Raw genomic sequence first — 26,941 nt, forward strand, 5'->3', positions numbered from 1 at the left:
CCATGCATTTGTCGTCTCTACGGCGACGGGACTCCAGCTGCTGTCGGTTCCGTTCTGTCAAACCCTGCTCTCCAAAGCGTCGCTCTAATGCTGCTGTCAGTGCTGACAGGTCTCGCTGCTCCGCAGAAGAAAGTTCGAGCAGTACCTGGAGCGTAGCGCCATCCAAAGTCTGGCCTAGCCCTGGGACTCCAGCCCTCATAGCCGGCCGCCAAGTTGACCTGAGCCAGGTAGGGTTCCAACGGTGCTAAGCCACAGCAGCACGGAAGTTCGACTGGGCTGTGCACCGTCATCACAAACTGCTCTGGATGGTTCATCACTGGCGTGGAAACCCGACTCGCAGGGACAGGCTGCAGATGACGGCAGGTGCTCACACTGTCAGGGAGATGATTTTGCCCTTGCTCCTCGCTTGTCCCAACTTCCCTCCAGGATGTGAACTTGTCACTCTGTCCCAGCCATCTCTCGCTGCATGGCCTAGCAGCACCAGCTAAAATCATCCCACTTCTGACACCAATATAACGACCCAAATGGTACTGTAACGGGGAAACGAGAGCTAAGTTGCTATTTACCTTGCTGCATTGGAGAGCTGCCCCTGCCCGTGCTTCTTACAACACACCCTTAAGGCCCGTACACACCCGGACGAATTTCGCGCGCGATTTTCGCCGACATTTAACGCCTCGTGACTAAACAAAGGGCACCAATGAGAGTGTGCACACCAACGCGAAAAAACGCCTCGGGTTTGTTTGTTTTTTGACGCGTCGCGTCGAAATCTATTCGACCAATGAGAATGGCGCTTTTGCACACGTGTCTGGAGCCTCTGAAGTTACAGTAAAACACAACTTGGGGGCGCTCAAACACAAAACTGCCTTGCTGAGCACACATACCAGCGAAGAAGATAGACGCCGAGTTGCATCTACACAGCCGCGAAGAAATAATGACGGACATTCTGAAATATCCCCGAACCAAGCACCAGTTGAAGCTACTGGTGCTTGAAATATTCATGTTTTCTTTGTATGATTCTGACAAGCACGTAAATACTTGCTCTCTTCTTCTGAGTGAAAAGCGACTTTAAGAAGCGTAAAGTTGCGCAGCGCCACCTTGTGTACATGAGTATTTCTGTTTTACATTAAGCGCCATCTAATGTCAGGGAATGAAATTGCATGTTTGCTCCGCTCATCGTCAGTGAAAATCGCCTGGGTGTGAACACAAAAAACGTGGCGAAAAACGCTGGCGAATAACGTCTGGCGAATATTCGTCCCGGTGTGTACGGGCCTTTACAACACACGACACCTGACAGTTTCAGAGAGGAAGAAGTAGGCAGAGCAGTATAATTTCCTTTACGAAATCAACGGCTATTAATCCAAACACACACAAACACCATGGATCTCACTTCTGTTCACAGCCACCTCATTCATGGTGAGGAATTTTACACCCAAGATTCCCCACTTCCAATGAGCCTGGGAAGTGGGGAACGCCCGGGTCGCCAGAATACTTATCCTCCTGAAACCCGGCCCATTCATTTAAGTCCATTATAATGGACATTTTGTTAACCTGTATATTTCTAAGGAATTAAGAGATACCTTTCCAAATCCTGGGCTTTCCAGTGATGTGTCATGTGATGAGTTTGCATGCTGGAACTTTAACTTTTACCTCTACCAGGATGGCTGCCATACCCTTTACCTCACTTTATGGAAATGTGAAAGGCAAGTCAAATATTCTGTATCTATTACTTTTTTTTAACCATGATTATTATATTTATTCTTGGTCATAAACATCTTAGGAACTATATTTTTAGATCTGAAAACAGTTTCATGTTTTCTGTTTTAAAACAGCAGGCATTTAATGAATGTCAACTGTAGTGGACACTAGGACCATTTTAATGTATTTAATGGCTGCACATTATTTTAGGAGAAAAAAGTGAAGCAGAGAGGATTCTGTACCAGATAGTCGAGGGAGATTCAGATTTGGAGGTTTCGGATGATGAAAAGGATAAGGAGGATGAGATTCAGTCTGTGATAGGTGATGATGAAGATGAAGAAGATGATGATTCAGAAGAATCTGATGACTCAGAGAAGGAGCAGCAAAGTCGTCATGCTCTTTGGACCAGGACTAACTTGTATGTTTTATTTAGTTTCAGCCTAATGTCTTACATTTTATGACCATGTTAGAACATTGTAGTGTTTGTACTATCTGTAAATGGAAAAAAATAACTGTTATTTTATTTATTAACTTGATTTTTTAGTTTTTTACACGCCCATCATAACAGGTTTACACCTGTGCTAGCAGGGTGCCCTGCCTATTAAAATGATCCAAAAGTTTGTAAATACTGGAGTCCAATCCCGTACTTTTCAAAGTACATTGATTACAACATTTTCGAGGATCTGTTTTTGATCTAGTTGTGTTCCAAGGTCTACAGGGGAATCACACTCCTCAGCCTCCCTGGGAAAGTCTATGCCAGGGTACTGGAGAAGAGAGTTCGTCTGATAGTCGAACCTCAGATCCAGGAACAACAGTTCGGTGTCCGTCCTGGTCGTGGAACAGTGGACCAGCTCTACACCCTCTTTAGGGTGCTGGAGGGTTTGTGGATGTTGTCCATATGTGTTTTGCAGATTTGAAGAAGGCGTTCGACGGCGTCCCCCGTATCCTGTGGAGGGTGCTATAGGAGTATGGGGTCTGGGTAGCCTTACTGAGGGCTGTCCGGTCTCTGCATGACCAGAGCAAGGGCATGGTTTGCACAGCCGGCATTAAGTCAGACCTGTTCCCGGTGCATGTTGGATTCCGGTAGGGATGCTCTTTATCACCAGTTCTGTTCATAGTTTTTATGGACAGAATTTCTAGGCACAGGCATGGGCCGTAGGGGGGTCTGGTTTGGGGATCATCTCTGCCTTTAGCATATAGCATTGTCCTGTTGGCTTCATCAAGCTGGGACTTCCAGCGCGCATTAGGGTGGTTTGTGGCGGAGTGTGAAGCAGCTGGGATGAGGGTCAGCACCGCTAAATCTGCGGCCATGGTTCTCGACCGAAGAAAGGTAGTTTGCCATCTCTTGATGGGTGGAGTGTCCCTACCCCAGGTGGAAGTTGATGTACCGGTCCGTTGTAGTGAAGAGAGAGCTGAGCCAATAAGCAAAGTTCTCAATTTACCGGTCGATCTTCCTCTGTAGCAGATGGTCCATCAAGTAACAAAATAGTGGTATAGCTTTTTATAGTTTTAGAACAAAATTTAGCGTATTTTTGGGTGAATATCACTCTAAAGATTTAATCTGCTCCTTTTTTCTGATTTTCAAAATTGAGTTCTATTTTCACAGAAATATCGTCCTGTTGTCCTCTACAATGGACATGTTGGGAAAGTAAAATGAAAAATATTTTACAAAAAGTAAAATTGTAAGGTGTTTTTCTTAGGCCCAAATAGATAGGAAATCACACAGAAACAGATATACACATACACAAACACATATGTATATCAAGTTAAATAAAAGAAGCGTATAATTGGTTCTCGGGCACACATGACGTGAACGAGCACGTATGACGCTCCAGTTCACGCACGACCTTGTTTTTGTTGATGTTCAATTTTAGTGCGGCTGCGCATTACTCAATGCTTTGGCCGTTAGTGTTGAGACGACTTCGCAGGGCAAAAGAGCCTGTAAAACCTCGAGTTTTGTTAGCGGATGTGCCGGAGCTGTTCGGTTTTTTACAATCTACGCGTCTTTTATTTGTGACACGAGGTAGCCAGCAAAATTGATTGTAGCCGGCTAATAGGCTAATGCTAAGCCGTATGTGAACGTCCTTTCCTAACCGCCGGGCACTGCCAGTGAGGGCCAAGGAACAAAATAGCACATCGCCATTATATGATCCAGTTTCCAGAGTCACTTTTACTCTCCATGTGGGTGAGAGAACTGTGTGTATCGGATTATGGCGAGAAAAACAGTTAGCAGGAAAAGGAAGGCAGGAGAGCCCAAGGAGCAACAACAGGTAGGCGGAAACCGGTTGTATGACATGCTAATTACCACCTTGCTAGCTAATGTTAGCTGTGTTTAAGCTAGTAATTTGTCGTCGGAATGTGAATCATTTCAAATCAAATAAACACAGCTTGAATGCGGGAAATATAAACAGAAATAAAATATTTGACATATTTTAAATAGAAATAGAGCCTTTTTAGTTTTAAGTTAGTACGTTGGTCAACGACACGTGAATGCTAACGTTTGCTAAAATCAGTAACAGCTCAATCAAGTGTTTTTCCAGGTTGTCAGGTTATTGACGGGTGTCTTCGCTTTTTGCCCATGGATCACAAATGAGAATCGCGTGTTTTGAATGCAATGAAGAATATATTTTTTCCTTAAACTAGCAGACAGACGGGGTTATTGGTCTCACAACATGCAATTTTTCAACGTTCGCCTTAGCTTAAATAGAAAAATCCAAGAAGCTGGCGACGCTAACTATCAACCATCGCCACCATCTCATTTTTCTCTCTTTAGAACCAACTTATTTATCAGGTTTTAACTATAACACGAGGAATTTTTAATGGATAAAAAATGTAGCTGGGGGATTTCGCCATGGTTCATATGATTTTAGATGATGCGACTTGTTGTGACAGATGTTGTTTACGGACAATTTAAATACGAGCTCAGCCAGGAGAACATTTACTTGATTTAATTATTTTAATTCTTTCTTTAAATGCATTATGTTATTTTCTCATGTCATCCTTTTAGAATAAAATAGAATAGAACTTTATTGTTCCCACAATGGGGAAATTATCTTATAGCTTTTTTTTTTAAATTGCAGATGGATAATAAATATGACATGCTCTTGAATAATTAATAACAAATATTAATTATTAATTCTGTGTTTTTTTGGTAAAAATAACAGTAATAAAAAAGATCATGTACTTAATCCATAAAACTGTGTCCGTTAGTTTTGGGTCTGAGAAGCGAGTGTTCATTTAAATATTTGTTTTAGTGTTTGCAGACTAAATTCTGAACGTCACAAGTACATAAAGAATAAGTTGCTTTTAATTGATCTGGGACATTGAGAAGACTTTTGATGGTCATCCCATCTCTCTCCATAGCTGGGCTGGTGTCAGGCACCACACAAACGCAGCCGCGTTTCTTGTTCATCAAGACATTCCCAGCAGTGGTGCAGCCGTCGGTCGGTGGTTTGTGTCCTTCGGGAGCGGGAGTTCAGACCTCAGCAGCAGCATGATTTGAGGCTCCAGCAGAACCTGCGTGGTTTTGCAGCAAGCAGGCTCCCCGGGATTCTCAAGGAGAGCGAGTTTTCTTTGGGGCGACTCAACAAGGTTTTTGCTTCTCAGTGGCTGAACTATCGACAGGTAGTTTGTGGGACCAAATGCAACACGGTGAGATGTCTTCATTATTCATTGACAACATCATCCGTGCATGTACATCTGCATGCAGAGTTTTCCGTTGCAGTTTTCATTTCACCGATACACTGATCATCAGATGACATTTTTATTTTCTTTGCAGCTTTTCGTCGTCGATGTCTTGACCGGGCACATAACACGCATTCCAATGTTGAGGGACAGGGAAAGTTGTGATGGAGGCTCTGGAGTGGTTGGTGGATTTGTTCCGGCGCGGCATTACCACCCATTTGGAACTGCCCGAGCACGGGCAGACCAGCAGGGCTGTGGGATCCACGCAATCGAGCTCAACCCCTCGAGAACGCTCCTTGCCACTGGGGGAGACAACCCCAACAGCCTGGCCATCTACCAACTGCCCACTCTGGACCCCGTTTGTGTTGGAGATGTGAGTGTCTCATACATTTAGATTTATTCAACCATAATTACAGCAAATACAATTTAAAAAATTAGGTCTGTTGGTACAGAGCCCATCTGATAACACAGTATAAGAATAAGCAGATTGTAGCCATGTAGTGTGCAAACAAAATACTTATTTGTGATCACAAAAAAAATGAAAAGTGAGCAAAAAGGGCTACTAATTCATCATATTTGACATAATTGTAAGTAATTTCATATAATGAACAGAGTCAGTATGGTTGAAATATATTTTTCGACTGAGAATTGACTACAAATGAATTATGAAAAGCCTGGTGTTGAAAGGAATCCTCTTTTATTCAAGATTGTGAGAGTCCGGTTGTTTTACTGGTGAAGGCGCGTTGGAATAATTCACCCAGCTGTCTAGGGATGACATTAAAAGCTTTTTTTATATTTTGGTCTGGGTACTTTTTGGTATTTCAAGTTTTCTTTTAACAACAGAACAGACAAAACTAAAAGAACATTTCTTTAAAAAAAAAAAAACATTTACAAAATTCAAATATTTTTTCATGCAGTTTTATGTTAGTTTTTGCCAAAAACTCACCTTTTTTTCTATGTGTGTATTATAAATAAATGAAAGATAATATATACTAATGTCCAAAATTTATGTTTTTTCAATGCCTAAAACCAGAGTACCGGTACTTGATTCTGTGAGTTGTAGTAACATACAAACAGTCATCAGTGTACAAGTAATTAAAAAGTGGATCATTTTCTTTTATTTGTGAAGGCATCTTGAAATACCATACTGTACTAAATCCAATTGTGGCCACAAATGTGTATTTTACTTGTATTATTAAACTATTTTAACTATACAATTTTTTATTTTATATTTGTAAGTTTTTAAGTTGGGTCTTTTTACAGAGGAAGTTTTGTTAAAGCTCTGAAATAAACCGTAGCAGTTCTGTAATATTAACACTCCTGTGTAATTCTGCTCTCATCAGTTCTCCGTCGTAATATCACAGTTGCTGACATCATGCAAGCGCTACCCCAACAGAGGCTACTGCCTCTGTATTTCACTGTGTGTGAATGATCGAAATAATAAAAAAAAACTATCTATCTATTTACCATCTATGCATTCAGTTACTTCTTTTATGGGCATTAAAAATCTCACTTTTTTGGTTTAGCCTAAAATTATCTTCCGGATGTTTTATTGCTGTATTTAAACAAACACATACATTTTTTTTAAAAGAAGTTGTAATCCCACTGAATAGAACCAAAGTAATCAAAATGTTGTGAAAATATTAATCAACCACTCCTCGGCTCTCACTTGTCAGATTTACATGCGATCTGTTTGCTTTGCAGGATGGTCACAATGACTGGATTTTTTCCATAGCATGGATCAGTGACAGCATGGCAGTTTCTGGTAAGTTTGACTGAGTTGTAGGAGTCTTTGTTACCGAGCAAAAGACAAAAGTATATTTGAATGTAGTAACTTAGAAAATACCTCCAAAACATCACTAGAAGGACAGTTAAAAGTAGCAAGCAGCTCCTGGCTGCTTCACTTCTTCTTGTCCCTGGTTTTGTGACGTTTCATCATCTAACTAGTCCTTTTTCCTTATGACTTGATCAAATAGGGTCCAGAGATGGCTCCATGGGTCTTTGGGAAGTGACAGAGGAAGTGATGAATCAGGCTGAGCGGAGTCAGAGTGAAGAGAACATACCTTCCTACGCCCACATCTCCCACCGGGCTCTCAAGGACATCCCCAAAGAGTGCACCAACCCATACAACTGTAAAGTCCGTGCTCTTGCCTTCAACGACAGCCATAAAGTAAGGTTCCTCCCATGCAGGAAGCAACCATTTAATGATCCAAAAAATGGTCGCACTATACTTACTGGCAATATTTTGGAGACCGAAGCTTTCAAAGTTGAAATTCAAACTATTGATTAGGTTAAAATAAGCACTTTCATTCCGTTGTTGGAGAATTAAACGTTAATTGATTATGGTGCAATTTCTTTTAATGTTTACATAATTCCTGTAGCAAGAGCTTCTATCATTCATGTTATTCTTGTTTCTATTAGCTTATATTTTGAGCATTTTCTTCCGAGATATGCAGTTGTGCAAGTTTAATCGAGAAGATTGAAGTACTACGCTTGGTACTGAAGTTTACCCTTTACTAAACTCACTACTATTGAGTTTATCTGTACTGTCAATAATTACAGAGTTCCATATTTCCAGCAAATTCAATACTTCGTACAGTATATAAATATTTCATATTTACTGATCAAGATAACATGTTTGTGCTGTTGCTATGGGTTACTTTACATAGTGGACTATGCGATTAATTGTTGTTCAGAGGAGTCCAGAATCTTCAACACAATAATAAACCACAGTGTGTTTTATTATCTCTGAACTCTCATCACATGGTCACTCTGTGTCCCACAGGACAATAGATTTCTGCTGCCAGAGCTGAAATAACACATAAGACAGACAAGAATAAGCTCATAGAACCTTTTCACTTGCATATCTGTCAGTGTGCAGTCTGAACATCTACACACTATGGATTTTTTTTAGGAAAATTTGGGATTTGTTTTTTTCCCGGCATCCTCCTCCCTCGGGCTTCCGCTGTTCGTAGTAAGGTCAGCCTGCTGGTCTTTCTCTTTGGACAGAGTTTTAGGGCCAGTTGACAAACAATTCTTTTTTTAAATTACAACTTTTAAGTCGTAAATTTTCCAGAAAAAAGTCCTAACTGTTAAATTTCAAGAATACATTTTTTTCCACGTACATCTACGAGAGAAAAAAGTCATAAATTAACGAGGAAAAAAACGCCATAGTTGTCTCTTTATCGAAGCCTAGCTTGAAGATGAAAGCTGTGGAGCATTTTGTGAAGCTTTATTTCCGGATAGGTTTCAAAAACAAAGAAGTTCCCACACAGTGGACCGTTTGGCGACTCAAAATCAGATTATTATTAGTGTAGCCGGCTTTCCGGGGTTCGGTGTCGGTGAAACGGAGTTTATATGTAGAATAAGGAGCTCAGAGACAAGTTAGGGTGAAGAGGACCGCAACTTTATTTTCCTTTTCATTCCCATACCAGAAGTCCATCTGTCACCTTGCGTCATGAACCTGTCACGCGCAGAACACTAAAGCGGAAGGTAAACATTGTTACATACACCCCTTCCAGATGAAACGTCCCGTTTCAACATAAAACAACAAAGATGAATAGCCGGTTATATCAACATAAGAGCATTGAAAAAGCCTGAAAGTGCACTTTCTCAGTCGGAAGCGTCACACATGCCTAGAGACTTTGTTTCGTGGAGGAAGAAGGGATTGAAGTGAACAGCTGCAGGGACACCGATGGCTTCATCAACGGGCTGCAGAGATCCTGCAAGCCGCCAATCGATAAATAAAACGGGAATAAAAACGTAAATCAAACAAATGAGCTTTCAAACACTTCTTTTGATGGCCCTAAAACTTTGTCGTACTCTAGCAACGTGCAGACGTTAAAATTTACAACGAATAAGGAGGAGCTAGTTTTCTTCAGTTCTATGGAACTGGTTTGTTATTCAGGTCATCTCCCACAGGAGATGTTAAAAAAAAAAAAAAAAAAAAAAAAAAAACAACGTTTTTGTGAAATGTGCTCTATCATTTGTAACTTGTTTGAGACTGTAAAGGGAGGGAGAAAAATCTCTGCTGTTATTTGAGGTGTTATTTTTAGGCCATATCACCCAGCCCTCCTACACGCATGAAGGTTTATGCCACAGTGAGTCAAATTATGACGATTTCAGAGAAAAAACTCAACAGGTTCTCTCATTTATGATTCAAAAAAACAAACAAACTTATAATTAATTTCCTCTAGATTTTAACGTAACTCGCTTTCAACTCATAATTATCTCTGATCAGGTAAAGTGCAAACTATTTAAACATAGTAGAATTTCATCCTGAGGTATACTATGCTATATTTAGGTACATTTATTGTAAAGGCTGCTCTTCTGTCTAATTAGTGCAGAAACAACAAATCTCTGGAATTATAATGCATTACTACCAATAATGCTTTATCAGAGTCGAGCCATCCTGTTTCAATTCATTACTTCTTGGAAAGTATGACCATTTTTATTTGTATCAAAGAAAAGTATTTGTACCTTTATTTCATGTTTAGGAATTAGTGAAGTTTATGGATTTATGGTGAATTATAATTACATTGCTTTGGGTTTTTCTCTTTATGCTTCAGCTATTTGATTTATCAGCTCTTTTTTTCTCCTTTCAAAGGAACTGGGTGCTGTGTCTTTGGATGGCTATTTCCACCTCTGGAAAGCAGAGCATAACTTGTTCAAGGTAAACTAAATCAACCATAACTTTTTATTGATTAATTTCAATTGTTAATATTTCAGTGTCAGTTTTGCATGAAAGCGGTGCCTGTTCTTAATGTATGGTTTAACACTGATTTGTGCAGATTCTGTCCACCAAGCTGCCTCACTCCAAAGAGAATGTGTGTTTAGCGTACGGCCAGGACTGGTCGGTTTATGCGGTGGGTTCTCAGGCCCATGTTTCCTTCTTGGATCCACGCCAGCCAACACACAGCATCAAGTCTGTTAGTTCCAGAGAGAGAGGCAGTGGTAAGTCATCTGAAAATCCAGAGCAGATTAGAAACACAAGCATGTGACAGTTGTTGATCTGTTTTGGTAAATATTAAATAAAGATGTTTGGGTATGAAACAGAATGAGATGTTTCCCTCTGTATAAGTGGAGGGATTTGCCATATTAACATGTGTGCGTCTTCTCCCTTCCAGGGATCCGTTCAGTGAGTTTCTATGAGCACATTGTGACAGTGGGGACCGGCCAGGGTTCCCTTCTCTTCTATGATATTCGGGCTCAAAGATTCCTGGAGAACCCTTTTAGTCCTACCAATGTGTGTCGGAAATGTCCCGCTGATGGGATCCTCAAGCTTTCAACAGGAAAAGGCTGGCTGGTATGAAGAATTTTTGTTTAAAAGCTAAAAAAAAAAAAGGATATTCTCAATGAAATATTACCCTGATGAATGATGATAAATGATGACAGAAATAGTCAGGGTTTTTCTTGTTTCTTTTTTGTGCAGAACCACGATGAAACATGGAGGAGTTACTTCTCAGATATTCATTCTTTTCCCAACGCCGTGTACACCCACTGCTATGACGACTCCGGCACAAAGCTCTTTGTAGCCGGCGGCCCGCTCTGTTCAGGCCTTCACGGAAACTACGCAGGCCTGTGGAGTTAGCTTCTCCCATCGATCCGTCACAAAGTTCTCCTTCAGCTCTACCTATCCTATCCCTCGGCCTCCCTCAACTTCATCTACATCACTGTCCAGAAAACCTCCTCCTCCTGCTTTAGGAGGGCGTTCAGCCCACACGTGGACTCAGGAGCATGATCTTTCCTCCTTTCAATATGATTGTCGTCTGTGTTTGTGTCTCTATTTACATCATACTTTTCTACATCGCTGTCCTAACGCACTTTCCCGCTTTTTAAGTAATTTATACAAATGTACAGTTACCTAATAAATTAAAGAGCTGCTAAGTGTGCCACTGAGAAACTCAGATGGGGTTTGAAAAACATTAAGAATAAAAGTAAACTTTTTTACCGTCATGTATACATCCAATCTGCAGGGATTAGGCTGTGTTCTTTGGTATTTACATTTGTACACAGGAAACAAATGCTTCTCCTGTGATTAAACAAGTGATGTTTTTTTTTCTTTTTGTATCCATTCTTTCACTTTTACTCACTTAAATCAACTACATTAAAAGAAAAAAGAGGGAGAAAGGCCAGAGGGATGGAAGAGACTTTTCGTTTTGTAGGACTTGGACATTTGACAGAATTTTTACAGGTTGGACTGCAAGCAAAAAAAAGAAAGGAAAACACAAGGAACTCTTCTGTTGGAATCAAAACGAGAAATTGTGCTTCTCCCCTTCATCTGCATGAAGAGGAGGATCCTTCTGATTGGTAGATGCAATTTGGTTCTTGCTCTATGACTTTATTTTTATTTTTTTGACTGGGCTTTGACAGGCACACCCCTCATAATAACCCCTTTACTCTGTATTTATTCTCCCCCTCTTTTCTGTCAATTTCATTTGTATAATTTGCATCATTTTTTGAAAGGAGTGTTTCCTGTTTGCCCTTTGCTTTGTGTTTGGTGTGATCTCTTTGGTTTTCCATTATCTAAAACTGCTGTTCCTTGAGAACTCTGCCTAGGTTTTAAAAAAAAACAGCTTTATTAATGACTACCGGTAAAAGAAAAACATTTGATCAATGGATTTAGACCCACATGAACTTGTGAGAGGAATTGTAGTGGCTCAGCTTGGTATAAATACAAGGAGAACATGGATTTATAAGCTACAGATGCATTTGCTTTTACTCCACTGAACCCAGGAGTGAGTTCTGAATTTTGATTTTCCATTGTTTGGTAGAGACAGGGTAGGCAAGATGTTGCTTTTTGCCTTCCTCAAGTCTTTCCGTGAAAGACTATCACATGTAATCATCGTTTTCCTTTTTCTACATGCAACTTTTGTCTTCTTGTAGTGATAATGATCGGGACGGGAAATCCACAGCAAATTAAATCGATTCACTCTTAAAAAACATATTTTATATACAGGTGTGTGTGTACAATGTGTCTGTAAAATGCTTAAGGACAAGTGCATATATTTTATGTATATGTCTGAGGAAAGGGTGTTCATTAATGTCTACTTGGTGATACATTTTTTATACACGCCTTGTGAGTGTTTTTACAAATGACTGAAAGTGCAAATATTCTAAAATATTAACAGCTGGGGGGGGGGGGGGGGGGGTGCGCCGTTCTTAGAAATAAGCAAATAATACAAATAAAACATATATCATTGTAACGTGATGTGTGATTCGATTTAAATTGTGATTTTTATTTTTTAGGGGCCTTTGTGTTTAGAGATCCGATGCGTTGCATAGTTTGCAGTAATTCTTCATCGCAGTTGCTGACAGTTGTGATCTTTGAGTAAGCGCGGCAGATGAGAGCGGAGCATCCACAGAGGCAGCGCGAGTCACGTGACCACCTTGTCTGCTGCTGGCCGAGAGGCGTGTTAGCAGGTACCAAAAACACACATTTTTCCGCTAATCTTAACTTTAGTCGAAGTGATTTTTTTAATCGTGTAAACATTGTGGTTAACTGTATTTGAGTGGAATAGTTACTCGTCGTCTGGGTTCGTTCGCTTCACGAGGGGTTTTCGAAAACCTTTACCGTTTTTCCTGTTGTCTTGATTCCCGGCGAGCAATGTCGGGATAGGATTTCGCACCGCGAGGCCTTTTTTTCTTGTTAACAATACATTCACTCCTGGTGGTTTCCTTCAGCTCTCGGTATTAACTCAATTTCTCCGCTTTTAAAAATCATGGCGCTCGAATAATATGAGGCGCTGTATGACGGTAGTTTGTTGGCCGTTGGCAATGGCTATCAACTTGGACCAGATTTAGATAGCATCGTTAGCATCTCTCCTGCTGCATCGTTTGTTCCAAGATCAACGCTTCGGTGTCCGCTGTAGCACGGAACGGCTAACTTCATGCTAGCGAGAACAAAACGGAGCGCTCTGCGAACGACGAAAAGTCAGTCGATGTTTAATTGACAGTATGTTGGAGACACTTTAAACGTTTAGTGACTTTGTTTTGGGAGCTGGAAGTCACAGAGTTATCTTATATCGACTCTGGAAACGAGAGACATAACAACAAGCTAATGTTAGCATTCACTCAAAACAACGCTTTGGGGATTTTTTTTTCAACAGGATAGTGTATTATTCTTATTTAATCTTTCACATGTAGTCTTATCGTCGCAGTGACGCTAAATTTAATGTTTAATATTTTTTTCTTTGATTTGACAAAAACTATAGCCGCTGAATGGTTGTTTTGTTATTGTTTGAGTCCTCCGACTGTCATCATATTTATTTGTGTATATTTTTATAACCCTACATTTGTTCTGTGAAACTGTGTTGGATTGCAGAAACGTAGATTTGACCCTTTTCATTTATAAAATGATGTTGCTGAAATTCTGTTTATTAAAGGATTTTTTTGTTGCCGTAGCTTTGTTCAGCTCGGCAGCCAATAGCAGCTTCGTATTTGTCAACGTCACCTTAGAGCTGGATTGCCATTGTTCTCTGACACGTCATAAATGGGTCAATAAATGGAATCGAGACCTATTATGACAATCCACACCATAGTGGAAGATTATATGGCATCGTCTGGCGCACTTTCTTTGCTATATAGTTTGACAATAATAAAAACCAATGTCTTGCATTTATTTGAAAATTTCTTGGTTATATTTGTATATATGTACATACACGAGTATGTAAAAAAAAAAATAGATTTAGCATATTTTAGAGTTTAAATTGTGTTTAATTAAGATTTACAACCAGTAAAAAAGGGTGTGATGTTAGGGTCTGTAGTCTTTTTTCTTCTGCTTCTCTAACAGACTGGTTTATACTGGTAGAACAGTGACTGCTCCTCCTTTTTGGCACAGATTTTTGCAAAGCTGATAGGCTAAGCAAATCAATCAGATCTAACAAGGTCAACATTTGTTTGATGCGAACGTTTCGGGCTATTGTAATGTAAAAATAAATATATTTTGAGTTATTTTACAGTCCGATGATAAAATTTGTGCCTTGTCTTTTTTGTTTTTGCAGGTTTTTCTATTTTGTACATACAGAGTTTTGTATATACTGTATATGATGAGCTCGCTGGGCAGCGAAAAGTCCCGGGGCCCTCGGGATAAAGCGCTGCCAGCTGCTACTCATGTATCACAACCACAGAAGCAAATACAGGTAAGTCAGTTAAACTAAAAAAATAAACTTAAAAAAAGCTTGATTTTTAATGGACATATGTCATCATAAAAGCAAAATGGCTGTAGGGTTGTACACCAACAAAGCACACATTTAAAGCTCTAATTGTGTGTGCGTGTGTTTGTATATGTAACATAGCATGTGACACATTTTTAATGCAAAAGCATAAACTTTCTTGGATGTCATAAATGTAAAAAAGCGGAAACAAAATGTGTTTCTTTAAAGTATCTTCCAATACTTGTGCATTTTATTACTTGGTGGTAAAAGTATGATCACATTTTCTCCTTCACAAGGAAAGCGAGAAGTTCTCCATGGATTTATGATTTGGATTCCATAAAATCTTTTCAATTAGGCGCTTTAAATCATTCAATCAACATGCAATTCTGTATGAAATGTTAAAGAATTTGTCTCTTTCAGTTTCTTTTTCAACCGTTTCTCCTTTTTTTGTTTGTTCTTTTTTTAATGTGTCATCAAAACATCAATAATTTGGTCCACACAGAGAATGCTGGGAAAAAAAGTAAAAAACAAAAAAAACCTAATTGTAATTGGAGCAAATTGTTTTGGTATTAAAGAGCAAAAAAAAAAACAATTCCAAACATAATCTACAAACTGTGTGTGTGTGTGTGTGTGTGTGTTGAAGGCTACTGCTGAGCAGATCCGCCTTGCTCAGATGATCTTTGACAAGAATGATGCTGACTTTGAGGACAAAGTTAATCAGGTGAAGAAACCCGTCAATCTTTGGCAGACTTTACAAATTGGTGACATGTTTTTCCGTTCCACCCACCCACCAGCATTAGGATTTGGTTTCCTGTGTTCCTGGTTAATGTTAAGACGTGTCTATTACTGTTTTAGCTGATGGAAGTGACCGGGAAGAACCAGGATGAATGCATGGTAGCTCTTCATGACTGCAATGAGGATGTCAGTCGAGCCATCAATTTCCTCCTGGAAAGCACCTCAGACATGGTAATCAGAACCTTATTATTAATATTATTTTTCCTTTTTTAATCACATTTAATTCGTTTCAGTATTTGCTTGATAATGAAAGAATGCTGCAATTTTTATGTTAACCATTTCTAAAATATAAAGGTAATTTTTTAAAACTTATTTGTACCTCATAAATAAATGCACATAGTGTTTAAAGGGCCTGTATCATGCTTTTCTTAAGCCTTTCAGAGTAAACTACCGGGATATCCATATATGTGATAATATTGGTACACTAAAGTGCGATTCTTTTTTATTTTTATTTTCGCGACCTCATTTCCTACCAGGAAGTAAGACGACTCGATCTCTGAGGCTCTGCTTGTCGCTCTTTGTGGGTTCCGGCCATTTCATGCTGTCAACCGAGAGTCGGCCTCTACAGCGTGTCTGCAGTTCACTCACGAAAACCAGCAACATCCCAACTTTTCCAAAGATGGATGTGCAGATTGTGCATAAAAGGAAAGCATTTAGCCGATCATGGCTACTGTGGTAGCTGGTGTGTTTGTTAGCCTGGGGGCGGTCCTGGCAGCGCAGACTCTTCCTGGAAGATACTGTTCCTCACTCTCATACATATTGACACGAGAGCACACTTGTTTTCATGGATTTGGAGAGGCTGCTGCTCAGAGTGCAGGTTTTTAGAGGATTACCTGGAAATGCGTGCATGGAGCAAAATACCACTATGGGGTTGTTTTTTGTGAAGAATTAACATTATAATTGACTTAAAAGCCCAAAAAGTTGATTTAGCATGATATAGGCCCTTTAATTTTATTTAAAGTCCTGCTCCGATCATCTTTTGACCTATTTGAAAGGCGTTCCCAGTGGTCTTTTAATTATGATTATGCTGTTTTTAGCTAAAATCACTAAACGTGTTGCATCGTTTTGGCAGAGCTGCAGTAGTTAATTAGAAATTCACTTCTTTTAACAGTTGGCGCAGAGTAAGCTCGCATGTGAATGCAGAATGGAGCGGAGCAGGGAGGTTGTGGTCAGCCCAGAGTATTTTCTACGGTCAATTACATTCGTTTTCAAATTTTGTCTAATTCTAATTCACGATTTGAATGAATATACTAAAAGAACACGTTATAAAAACAACAACACGATTTTGATTAGAGTGGGTTTTTAATCAAACCAAATGTTTTTTTTTCTTCCCTCTTTGTGCCCCCACAAAATGATCTGATCTGTGGCGCAAGAGGATAACTGCAAAGATCAACGTGGCGTGAACTTTTCCACACATTCAGTTTCCTCCACTTATTTGACTCTGTCTTTTATTTTGTAAATGTAGCTTTTGAGTGAATGCAGGTTTAATCCTGCCTTAAACCTTGTTTCAGAAGTTACTACAAAGCAGAGAAGTGTTTTTAGCTTTGAACTTTGAATTTAGGGATGTTTTGGGGTAAGTTAGACCACTCTGAGTTGTATGGCATGAGCATGTGCTCACGGTCAAAGGTCTTCTTTGAATGCCAAACATTTCTCAGTAGAGTTTATCAGTTTATGTAAGTGAAATTAAAAGTTAAAACTGCAGAGGAAGCTTCTGCTTTTTTTTGTTTTTTTTTTGTTTTTAGAGGAACGCAGAAGTCTGAGGAAGAAGATCTGGTTATAGCTCTGAGGAGTTGGAAAGAAGAACCTAAGGACTACTCTTAAAGAGCACCAACAACTTTAATGAATGTTGTTAGAAATTCAGTCCAACACAAGATTTTTAAATGATTTATTGTGAAGAAAAGTGTGCAAAGCCAGAATTAACAACAAGGGTTAATTGAAAATTCTTCAACTACCGTCTTTGTTTTACTGAATCTTCATGTTGTTGTCAAATGAGTTCTTAAAAACCTTCCCTTCGTTCTTCTAGACCTCATGGGAAACGGTAGGAAAGAAGAAGCCCCTACTGAAGGAGAGCCCTGCAGAAAGCAAAGAGAATAAAGAGAATAAGGAGAAGAAAGGAGAAAGGGAAGCGTCCAAGGGCCGGGCTACCACCAACCGCAAAGGCAAAGGGGGGACTCGAAACCGACAGGGTGAGGAATGAGATTTCACTCTCAGCACCTGTTCTGTCGTCACTGTCATGTCTGATCACACATTTTCTATTTCATGTGTGCGTGAGCAGCACGACCAGAGGAGAACGGTGTGGAGGTCGCTCCTGTGGACAGAGGTGCGGATCAAGGTCGAAGGGTCAAAGGAAGCAGAGGTCTGCTGAATCACAGTCCAGAACAGTCGGTGTGTTAACTTCTCAAGGGTGTGGTGTTGACCTTAAGTCGACTTTATACAGGTTCTGGAGGTCGAGGTGGCGGCAAGGCATCAACAGGGAGCAGGTTCTCAGCCCAAGGCATGGGGTAGGTTTGATGTGGCAGCTTACACTCGCAAATGTCAAATATTTCCAGGTGCTGGTCAAAACGTAAAATTATGATTTATGTGGAAAATTGTTTGTCTTGTTGATGATCTCAGAATGTGTTTTCTTAAGGCTTTAAAAAACCTCTGTTTGTAAAACAAGTCATCATTTGCATTAAATATGTATCCCTGCAAGGCTTCCAGTCCAAACCCTAAAATCCTAAGTCCAAGTTTCCTTGTTTCAGACATAAACATTTCTGTGGTTTAAAGCATAATGAGTACAAAAAGAGACAGCTCTCTTTTAAAAGCGGGTATGTACAACCTTAACACTTATAATCAAGTAGCTGTGTAATTGTTTTCTGTCTAGAGTGTATCATTTTGTTACCAACGTGTGAAAGAAATTTGGTGAAGTTCTGAAACTCTGATGCCATTTTTTTGTATATAGAAAAGAAGCTTTTTTTAAAAATGTGGGCACTTTTAGGGCCAGATTTGTTCCAATACGCACAACTGTAAACTTGAGATCACTGCCGAGACTTTCTATGATCTCATCAGAGTGTGAGTAGAAGGCAGTTCATCTTGTGTAGCAGAAGCTTTGCCCAAAGAATTCTTAGTCAGCAGTTTTGAAAAATTGGTTAAATGACATTTTGAAAATCTTTGAAGTCACTAAACATCTTTTTCCCTGAATCAGGACTTTCAACCCTGCTGACTATACCTCAGAGTCTGGAACTGGGACCACACAAGCAGAGGTTTGGGAAACTGTTGCCTCCAATGACAACAACAACAACACAGACGGGACCGGTGAGCTTTCCGCTGCATGTGTGTCACCCATAGCTTGTGTTTGAGGTTGTTTGTGCTCTAATAAAAAGTTAATGTGAAGTATGATGTTTATTGTCCATAAAAATAAGCCTCATGATGTCATCTAGTTGCTTGGAGGAGTACTTTGGAAGATTGGGCAGCTGAAGAATGGACTGAGGATGTCAGTGTGAGTGGACACGTCAGAACATTTGTTTGCTGCATGGGGATTATACATGTAACAGCTGCCTCCTGTCACTTCACCTGTGCAGCTGTCAGAGACCAAAGTGTTCACTCCCTCATGTGCACCTGCTGCTGAGAACCATATCACACCTGGGCAAAGGTAAAACTGTGGTTTCTCGGTTAAGGAACAATTGAGTTTGCAGACTTCCTGCAGTGTTGCAGACAGCCTTTACAGTGTGACTTTACAAGCGGTCTTTCTGGTGTGTTAGTCTGGACCTCGCTACGCTGCTTCAGAAGCCTGGCACTGGAGGAAGACAACCTCCGTGCTCCACTTCCTCTCAGAGTCTGGTGTTCACAAACTCCCACCATCACCAGCAGCCGCCCCCGAGCCGCATCACAACCAGTGGCACAAGCTACGCACATGCTGCTCTGGTAAAACTCTTTTCTTCGCTCCCCGAGCGTAACAAAGAGGATTATTCCAGAGTTCTTTCTCTGTTCTTCTGTACCAGTCTTCAGTTTTGGGAGCTGGTTTTGGGGATTTGGGCCAGGCCAAGAGGCCTCAGCCCAGTGCTGGTGCTCAGATACTGGAACAGCTGAAGGGTCCCGGTTTGGGTCAGCTGCCCTCATCCCAGGCTGCCCCACCTGTAAGCACCCAAGGGGGCAACACTTCTATCGGTCGACTGCCAGGTTTGGGAGCATCTGTATCTCCACCCTCTTCCTCCAGCTGGGACATGAAGACTTCAGATTCCAACACCCCCTCTCTGACCTCACAATTCAGTCGTAAGTGGCTCAGCCGCAGTGTGTGCTTGCATCTGTGTCAGTTACCTGCTCAGCAAAGGCTTTCTGGGTTTTTTCAGGGGAGTTTGGCTTACAGCCAGAGCCTTCTCTTGTGCTGAGCCAGCTGGTTCAGAGGCACACAGGCCCCTCCTTGCCCTTGGCACGTCAGCCCAGTCCTCTATTGCAACAGCAAGCACCCCCTGCTCAGTGCCCCCCTGCTTCCCAATACTCAAGCACGCCAGCACAGGCTGGCCCAGTGATGGCTGGTGTTAAACCTGCTCCTTCTGCAGGGCTGGACCCTCAGGGCAGCAGCTTGCCACAGCCGCATCGGGGGCAGCTTAAAGGTCCTAAACGCAGAATACCTCCTGCTTCAAAGGTAATGCATCAGGGGCTATTCTCACGGGCGTTCATATTAGTCTCAGCTTCAATTTTCATAAAAGCTTTTATTTAAAAAACTGTCCGTCCTCTGATCCAGATCCCTGCCACAGCAGTGGAGATGCCAGGCTCAGCTGACATTCCCGGACTGAACCTGCAGTTTGGAGCTCTAGACTTTGGCTCTGAGTCCGCTTTGCCGGAGTTCGGGGTTGTGGACAACTGTGTGAGTGCAGCTTCCAGAGAATCCACGCCGGCGCCCGCCCCAGCGCCACCTGCATCAGGACTCGGGGCGCAGAGCCAGAAGAGCCTGTACTCCAAACCAATCAGGTGCTCCTGAGTTTGATCTCCTTGAGATACATTCTCAAGAAATGTACATAAACTTGACAGAGCTGTGCAAGTTGTTTTTAAAAAATAGCAATTGAATTTTTTACATGATTATAACTGAAAAAAGAAGCAGAAAGAGGAACTGCTATCCTTATAGCTGGCTGTTTCCTCATAAGATGGGACTTTTTTTTAGATTTCTTTTCTTGGCTTCACAAAACACTGAACCAATGTCGCACGGAACATTTCCATTTGGAACTAAACAAAGATGTTTGTTCCTCCTTCTCTCATTAAATGTAGTCATCGCTGACTTTGAACATCTGTTTCCTCACAGCGAGACGCTGGGAAAGCCGCTCTCAGTCAACCTGCCTTTGCCGCTCTCCTCGTCAGAACAAGGATATAACTCCTCCTCCGTGGCATTGTCCAGTCTCACTCCCTCATTAGGGACGTCAAGCTCCACCAACTCTTCATCATCAACAACCTCCACCACCTCCTCCTCTGCACCCTCTTCCTCACACTACTCCTCCTCGGTCGGGGGGAGTTATGACAGTACAATGCCCCCTCACACACGCCTGGGCTTTTCCCAGAGCAAAGAGGCCACAGGGCCAGTGATGGTAAGCAGAAATGTTCTAAAACATTTGTTGTTTTGTTCAAAAATCTCACATCAGCATTTCAAAATATGAGACTTTTGAGATGCTCAAAACGTCTGCTGTTGAATTTCTTTTTCTTTTTAAATACAGAAAAATCTTTTAATCTTTTGTGTTAAATAATTCGTTCTTTTTTTCTGGTGGATACCAGATGTTGGAAAATAAATTAAAAAACTAAAGGGAAAAATTTTCGTTTTTTTAATCTTGGTTGCTTAGTTAGATTAACCTCTATTCAACTTTCTGTTGGTTTTATTTTTTACTTTGTTCATTATATAAGACGGAGCTCGAACTGAAGACATCTAATGTTTTAGAACCACCATTTATAAATATTTAAAAAACTGTTTAACCTTTCCTCTTTTTTTTTGTCTTTCCTTTCACCAGAACGGTTTGAACGGTGTGAGGACCTCAGCTGCTCTAGACAGTGAGTTTTGATGTACTGTAGCTGAAATAACAAACCGTTTTTCCTCCGCTCTTTCTCAGTTTAATGATAAAATTAGCAACAGTCTTATGTCACAGTCTGCCCAGTCATCTCAGTGAAGAGGCTTTTTCACTCCTCCTTCCAGCCTCATCAGCTTCTTCCACGCCAAAGCCTGAGTCATTATCTATGAACATCAACACCAATGGTCCATCTGCACCTTCCTCCCACCTTCCCTCCACCCTGACTACCCACAACTCCACCACGCTCTCCAGCTTGGCACAGGATCTGCCTTCAGTGACGCAGCTCAGCTCACTCAACAGGTGAGGCGAAGGAGACTCCTTTGAGAAAGTCAAGGTCTCCAACCTTTTAGAGGCCACGGACTGTTCTTCTTTAGCTTCCAGTTTCTATTGACCTTTGAGGGTAAAGATTATCTTCGTCCTCTCTAAAATATCTGCAGCTGCTTTCAGATTTTATTTGTACACTAGATTGTATGTAGGAACCATTAAAAGGTTTTTCCTTTAACCCATTAGTGGAAGCTAAAAAATCAGACGCAACTTCAGCCTCATCTGACTTTTACAATACAAAAAGAGGCGGTCACTAAAACTGGTATTTTTCTTCATGCAATCCAAAACGTGAATCCACCGTTGAACAACTTATCAGCAGCATCCTCATAACATTACACAGCTGGTTGCTGAATATTATAAACTCTAATGGTGTGTAGGGACAAGTGTTTCTTTAAATCCATATTTGGAGTAAAGACTCACGGTTTTTGACTGTTAAATGGAGATTTCTTCTTTCTTTGCAGTCATAGGCTCTTCTTCTGTTTCCTCAATGGATTTCTTTGCGAAGAAAAAATGTTCCATGTTTTTTATTGACTTTGGCTAGCTTGGGGGTTTCAATTTAGTGGTTGGCATAGGTGCTCTAAGAAAGTAGCGGATGTATTTTTGACACGAGACGGGACCACTTGACCTGTCTCAAAAATGAGTCTGATGTGGTGGAGAATCCAGTAGTTTCCCGAAATAAAACTTCTTGGGAATCAGTTTTTTTTCTCTGTGGCTCAGTACCAACTGTCCCATGGACCAATACCAGTCAGTGGCCCAGGGGTTGGGGATCACTGATTTAGAATACTGCAAATATTTATTATTTTTTTTAATCCTCATTTCTTGAACTATGTTAAGATTTTTTCAATGAAAGTTTCCACTGAAATGTTTTAAAGTTAAGCTGCTTTCACAGTTTCCAATGGTCACACTGATCACACACTTCTCTCAACAGTCATGTCAGCAGTCATTCGTCAGTTTCAGCTCTGGGTTCCAGCTCTCTCACTGTAAGTTCCCAGTGTGATTGCCAGTACTTGGTTTGGGGAGGGGGGGAAGCATCCATGTATTATTTTGCTGCTTAAAAAAAATCTTGGAATAGTTTGAATCCAAACAGGTTTTTATTGTTTCCCTTCAGTACACAAGTGTGGACAGCAGCTCCGCGGCTTCCTCGTCTGGTTCTTACACATCGTCACAGCCCGCAGCCTCGTCGCTCCACTCCTCCCACAACAGCAGCAACAGTAGCAGCAGCATCAGCCACCTGGCCAACATGCCCAACATGCCCAACATGCCCAACATGCCCAGCATGCCCAGCATGCCCAGCATGCCCAGCATGCCCAGCATGGGAAACAGTATGAGCAGCACCGTCGGGGGAATTACCGGCACCAGTGGACTGAGTTCGGCTGCCACTATGGCCTCCAGCTCAGTGCTGGGTCTTGGCTCCAATGGAGCTACTGCCACACCCAACCTCTCTGCACCAAGGACCACACCCCTGCTGTCCTCCACCGGTACACACTCCAAACACACACATGAAAGACTGAGAATTAGGTTAAGAATAAATGGTCTGGGTGGTTAAATAGATTCTGTTGGGTAACTACCCAAGATAAAAAGAAATTAAAAATATTTTTGTTGTTGTTACTCACAGGTAAAGCTCCACCTAACCTGTCTCAAGGAGTGCCTCCTTTACTACCCAACCAGTATATTATGGGTCCAGGGGGACTGCTGCCTGCTTACCCAGTAAGTGACTCATGCGCCTGTCTTTTGCTCTGAAGGTTGGTTAGTTTGCTGTGAGTCACAAGTAAAATGGTTGCTAGCAGATAAATAACACAGACCAAACAAAGACCAGGAGAACTTTGAAAGAAACTGATGGTTACAAGAAAGCTTTACTCATTGGATGTAAAAATGAGTGCTAAGTGTCAACTAGTACTACTTATACTAGTATTATCTGATTATAATTAAGAAGGGATGTGGTTGGGTTCCTCCAGCAATGAAAGTTGCTTCTTAAACCCTTTCAGATAAAAACATTCTTTGTTTTTGTGAATTTGCAATACTTTTTATAATGTTTATCTTTTTGCCATTTGTCTGTTATACTTAGGTGACATAATAGGGGTGGGATTATATACTTTTTCATCTTTCCACTTCCTTTCAACCAATAAATCTTTTTAATGAATTGAATGTGTAGTGTGTATATTAATATAAATATGTGTATTTATGTGTAGGAGCAATTATGTCGGAAGATAACAGAATTTTCTTTAATTTATGTCACATCAATTTATGAATTCATTCATTAAATAGATTTGATATACACGTGTATTTTTCTTGTCATCTTCTTTTGTTTTTGTTGCTGAAATTTCTTGAAAGAAACTAATAAGTCAATCAATATTTGCTCTGTCTCTCAGCAAATTTATGGATACGAGGACCTCCACATGCTCCAGTCCAGACTGCCCATAGTGAGCCAGACACTTAAGTTTCATCGCTGTAGTCCATGTAACTGTGTCTAATTTAGTGTTCTCCTGTAGCCCTCTTTGCAGGATTATTATGGAATCGCATTCCCTGGCCCCACAGCAACTCTCTCTGGCAGAGATGGGAGCCTAACCAACAACCCCTACTCAGGTGAGGCCTTCAATCTTTGCAGTAGGTTTTTGTGAACTCTGGTTAATATGTTGGCTGTTTGGTTGAACTTCTTGCTTTTTTTTGGTTCAGGTGAAGTCACAAAGTTTGGCAGGAATGACTCCACCTCCCCTGCACCTCCCACAACGAGCCTGTCCGCTCCTCAGCCTCCCCAGGCCCAAACCCAAGGACAGAACCAAGCCCAGCCTCAGCCTCCTCAGGCCCAGCTTCAGCCCCAGGGCCAGCCACAGCACCACAGCAGTCAGCAGGCCTTTCTGCCACCAGGCTACAGTTACCCCGGCCTGCCTTACTACCCCGGAGTGCCCGGCGCAGTTCCCAGTGCTGCTGCCTTCCAGTACGGACCAACCATGTTCGTTCCTCCTGGAGGACCTGGACCGGCTTCAGCCAAGCAACACAGCCTGGGTCTGGGAAACCCCTCGGCTAGCCCCTTCCAGCAGCAGGCACAACAGCAGCAGCCAAGTGGTTACGGCCAGCACACATTCAGCTCAGGTGCACAGAAGGTTCTTCTAGCGTTTGTCAGCCTATTTAATGATCTGCATAACACATTCAGCTAGCTTCTAAGGTGGGTGTTCATCTGCTCACTGAGGCTGTTCTTCTTTGCAGGGTATGAGGAACTGACTGCAGGACCAGCTGGGGCAGAGTACAGTAAAGGGTACAACTCCTCTTCGCAGGCACAAGCCAAATCTGTTGCTGCAGGACCCGGGAAAGGCAAGACAGACCCACATAAAGCTAGTCACCGTCATTTCGGAAGGAGATAACGATGTTTGTGCTGTTTTTCCAGGGGTCTCAGTCACATCTAGTAACTCTGGTGTGCCAGACATCAGTGGAAGTGTTTACAATAAGACCCAGGTGAGTGATGCCTTAGCCTCAAAGCTTTTTTCTCTGTGTTAAACAACTTAAACACTGAAAAATGTGTTTTGTTCTTCAAGCAGTCTTTTGATAAGCCGGGATTCCATGCTGGGACCCCCCCTCCCTTTAGCCTGCCATCAGCACTGGGGGGTCCAGGGGCCTTGAACCCTGGAGCAGCTCCTGGAGGCTATGCACCTGCCCCATTCCTCCACATCCTGCCTCACCAGCAACCACACTCTCAGCTGCTGCATCACCACCTAGCTCAGGATGGACAGGTGGGCGTGTCCTCCAGAACCCATCACCACAAAACAACAGTGCTGGATTTGTTTCGTAGACCAAGAACTGTATCTCTCTCCGCCTTTCAGGTTGGTCCCAGCCAGCGTGGTCAGTCCAGCAGCCTGCAACAGAAGAGCCAAGTCAATAAGTCGAGCTACGGCAGCTCCCCCTACTGGGCCAACTGAGAAGGCCTCGTCTGCGGTGTGCTGGTGTGTGTTTCTGCGTGGACACACACCAGCACCCAGGGCGCCACTTTTGGATCTGTAATGACGAGATCAGAGGGACAAACCATTTTACAAAACAAGCTAAACACACACTACCCCCACCCATTCCCTTTTTTTTCGCTCTGTATATCCCCCTTTTCAAATTTATGGCTGTTGTATGTAAAATATATTTATGTATTTATACAGTATATATGTATTGGTAGGACATAAAATGTGGTTTTCTGCATTGTTTTTATTTTGAAGGACATTTTATTTCAAAAAAATGTGGCTAGATGAGAATGCTCATGGAGATGAATATGGTGAATATACTTGAACACGAGCATCTTGTGATGTGGATTTTTCTTTTTGTACGCCTACATGGACTGAGAATGATGTAAATAGATTATACGCATCATTTTCATGGCAAAAAGCCTTTTTTTTTATTTTAGAAAATAATGTTTTTGTAACTTTGGTCTCCCCCATCTGTGAATCCTTATATTGAGGGTGACTTCATAGCTTGATTCTTTTTTTCCCCCCTCCTCCTTTTCTTTAACCCGTCTTTAAATTCTGAATTACTAGTTGGCTGGTTTGACCGGCCCAGCCTTGGATTTGATGTTATTTTAACATTGGTTTAATCCGTGCTGTCCAAATTAAAAGTATCAACAGTTTGTCTGTATTCAGTGTTTACATGTTGTCACTTCACTTTTTCCATCCAGTGGTGTAAATCAGAACAGTTCTGGGTTCATTTTAAAGGCGTCAGGAATACAACTATAGATGCATCTCAAAGAAAAGTTGAATATTTTGAAAAAGCCTATCATCGAAAATTGTAAAACGGTAAGAAAAACGCCCAGAATCTAGTGTCCGAAAAAGGTTTGACTATTATGAAGAAAATGAATGTTGAAAATTCATTATTTTTACATTAAATCAAAGTTTCACTTTTTGGATTTACTTGAAAATATTTAACCTTTTTACAAAAGCCTCATCCTTTCTTGGCTAGCTTCAAATTGTGCTTTTATTTTGGTGCAAAAGTGCAGCAGTTGACTTCAGATCAGAGGGTTGATGGTTTGGTTCCCACCTTGCCTGCCCATGTGTTGAAGTGTCCTTGGGCAAGACACTGAACCCCACATTGTTCCTGGTGGTCACAGGTTAGCAACATATGAAAGGGTCTAAAGCGCTCTGGCCATAAACACAGAAAGACTACAGTGTATCGTATTTTGAGAACGCACCCGACAGGTTTATATAGCAGAAAAAATGTCCGGTTGGGTTTGCTTTCTGCACTTTTGATTCAATCATGAAAAACCCTCACCTGCGTGTCAACACTTTAGGTTTT

The 26,941-nt window shown here is 41.3% G+C and overlaps 2 protein-coding genes across 12 annotated transcripts; both read left to right on the plus strand.

The window, feature by feature from the left end:
• The first annotated feature begins 3,487 nt into the window (after positions 1 to 3,487).
• dcaf12 (DDB1 and CUL4 associated factor 12) lies at positions 3,488 to 12,584 on the plus strand. Its single transcript, XM_004068873.5, has 9 exons — positions 3,488 to 3,965; positions 5,059 to 5,346; positions 5,474 to 5,752; positions 7,084 to 7,144; positions 7,356 to 7,549; positions 9,986 to 10,051; positions 10,170 to 10,332; positions 10,506 to 10,684; positions 10,811 to 12,584. The coding sequence occupies exons 1-9, from the start codon at positions 3,906 to 3,908 to the stop codon at positions 10,967 to 10,969; spliced, it is 1,449 nt and encodes a 482-aa protein (XP_004068921.1). The 5' UTR covers positions 3,488 to 3,905; the 3' UTR covers positions 10,970 to 12,584.
• A 43-nt stretch (positions 12,585 to 12,627) lies between these two features.
• On the plus strand, positions 12,628 to 26,279 carry ubap2a (ubiquitin associated protein 2a). Of its 11 annotated transcripts, none has more exons than XM_023955005.2 (28): positions 12,628 to 12,801; positions 14,382 to 14,519; positions 15,178 to 15,255; positions 15,390 to 15,500; positions 17,353 to 17,515; positions 17,605 to 17,685; positions 17,767 to 17,830; positions 18,071 to 18,136; positions 18,514 to 18,623; positions 18,749 to 18,807; positions 18,890 to 18,960; positions 19,070 to 19,232; positions 19,310 to 19,580; positions 19,658 to 19,953; positions 20,053 to 20,279; positions 20,608 to 20,887; positions 21,302 to 21,341; positions 21,484 to 21,658; positions 22,611 to 22,662; positions 22,791 to 23,160; positions 23,298 to 23,389; positions 24,052 to 24,102; positions 24,172 to 24,265; positions 24,356 to 24,772; positions 24,887 to 24,991; positions 25,065 to 25,132; positions 25,213 to 25,407; positions 25,498 to 26,279. In XM_023955005.2, exons 2-28 carry the CDS (start codon positions 14,424 to 14,426, stop codon positions 25,591 to 25,593), a joined length of 3,891 nt encoding a protein of 1,296 aa, XP_023810773.1. In that variant the 5' UTR covers positions 12,628 to 12,801; positions 14,382 to 14,423; the 3' UTR covers positions 25,594 to 26,279. The 11 variants fall into 11 exon arrangements, with proteins under 11 accessions (XP_023810773.1, XP_023810774.1, XP_023810775.1 ...); XM_023955006.2 differs by having other exon boundaries at positions 25,216 to 25,407; XM_078947419.1 differs by having other exon boundaries at positions 12,792 to 13,068.
• Positions 26,280 to 26,941: the final 662 nt, after the last annotated feature.

This window comes from Oryzias latipes, chromosome 5 (genome assembly GCF_053564925.1).
Source record: "Oryzias latipes strain Hd-rR chromosome 5, Olatipes_Hd-rR_3.1".
Classification (NCBI taxonomy): Eukaryota; Metazoa; Chordata; class Actinopteri; order Beloniformes; family Adrianichthyidae; genus Oryzias; species Oryzias latipes.

Excerpts from the sequence above, each read along its gene's own strand:
- ubap2a (XM_023955005.2), top strand. The coding sequence starts at position 14,424 with ATGATGAGCTCGCTGGGCAGCGAAAAGTCCCGGGGCCCTCGGGATAAA. Across the intron at positions 17,516-17,604 it reads GGGGACTCGAAACCGACAGG|CACGACCAGAGGAGAACGGT; the intron begins GTGAGGAATGAG and ends GTGCGTGAGCAG. Across the intron at positions 23,161-23,297 it reads ACCCCTGCTGTCCTCCACCG|GTAAAGCTCCACCTAACCTG; the intron begins GTACACACTCCA and ends TGTTACTCACAG.
- dcaf12 (XM_004068873.5), top strand. The coding sequence starts at position 3,906 with ATGGCGAGAAAAACAGTTAGCAGGAAAAGGAAGGCAGGAGAGCCCAAG. Across the intron at positions 3,966-5,058 it reads AGCCCAAGGAGCAACAACAG|CTGGGCTGGTGTCAGGCACC; the intron begins GTAGGCGGAAAC and ends CTCTCTCCATAG. Across the intron at positions 5,753-7,083 it reads ACCCCGTTTGTGTTGGAGAT|GATGGTCACAATGACTGGAT; the intron begins GTGAGTGTCTCA and ends TTTGCTTTGCAG.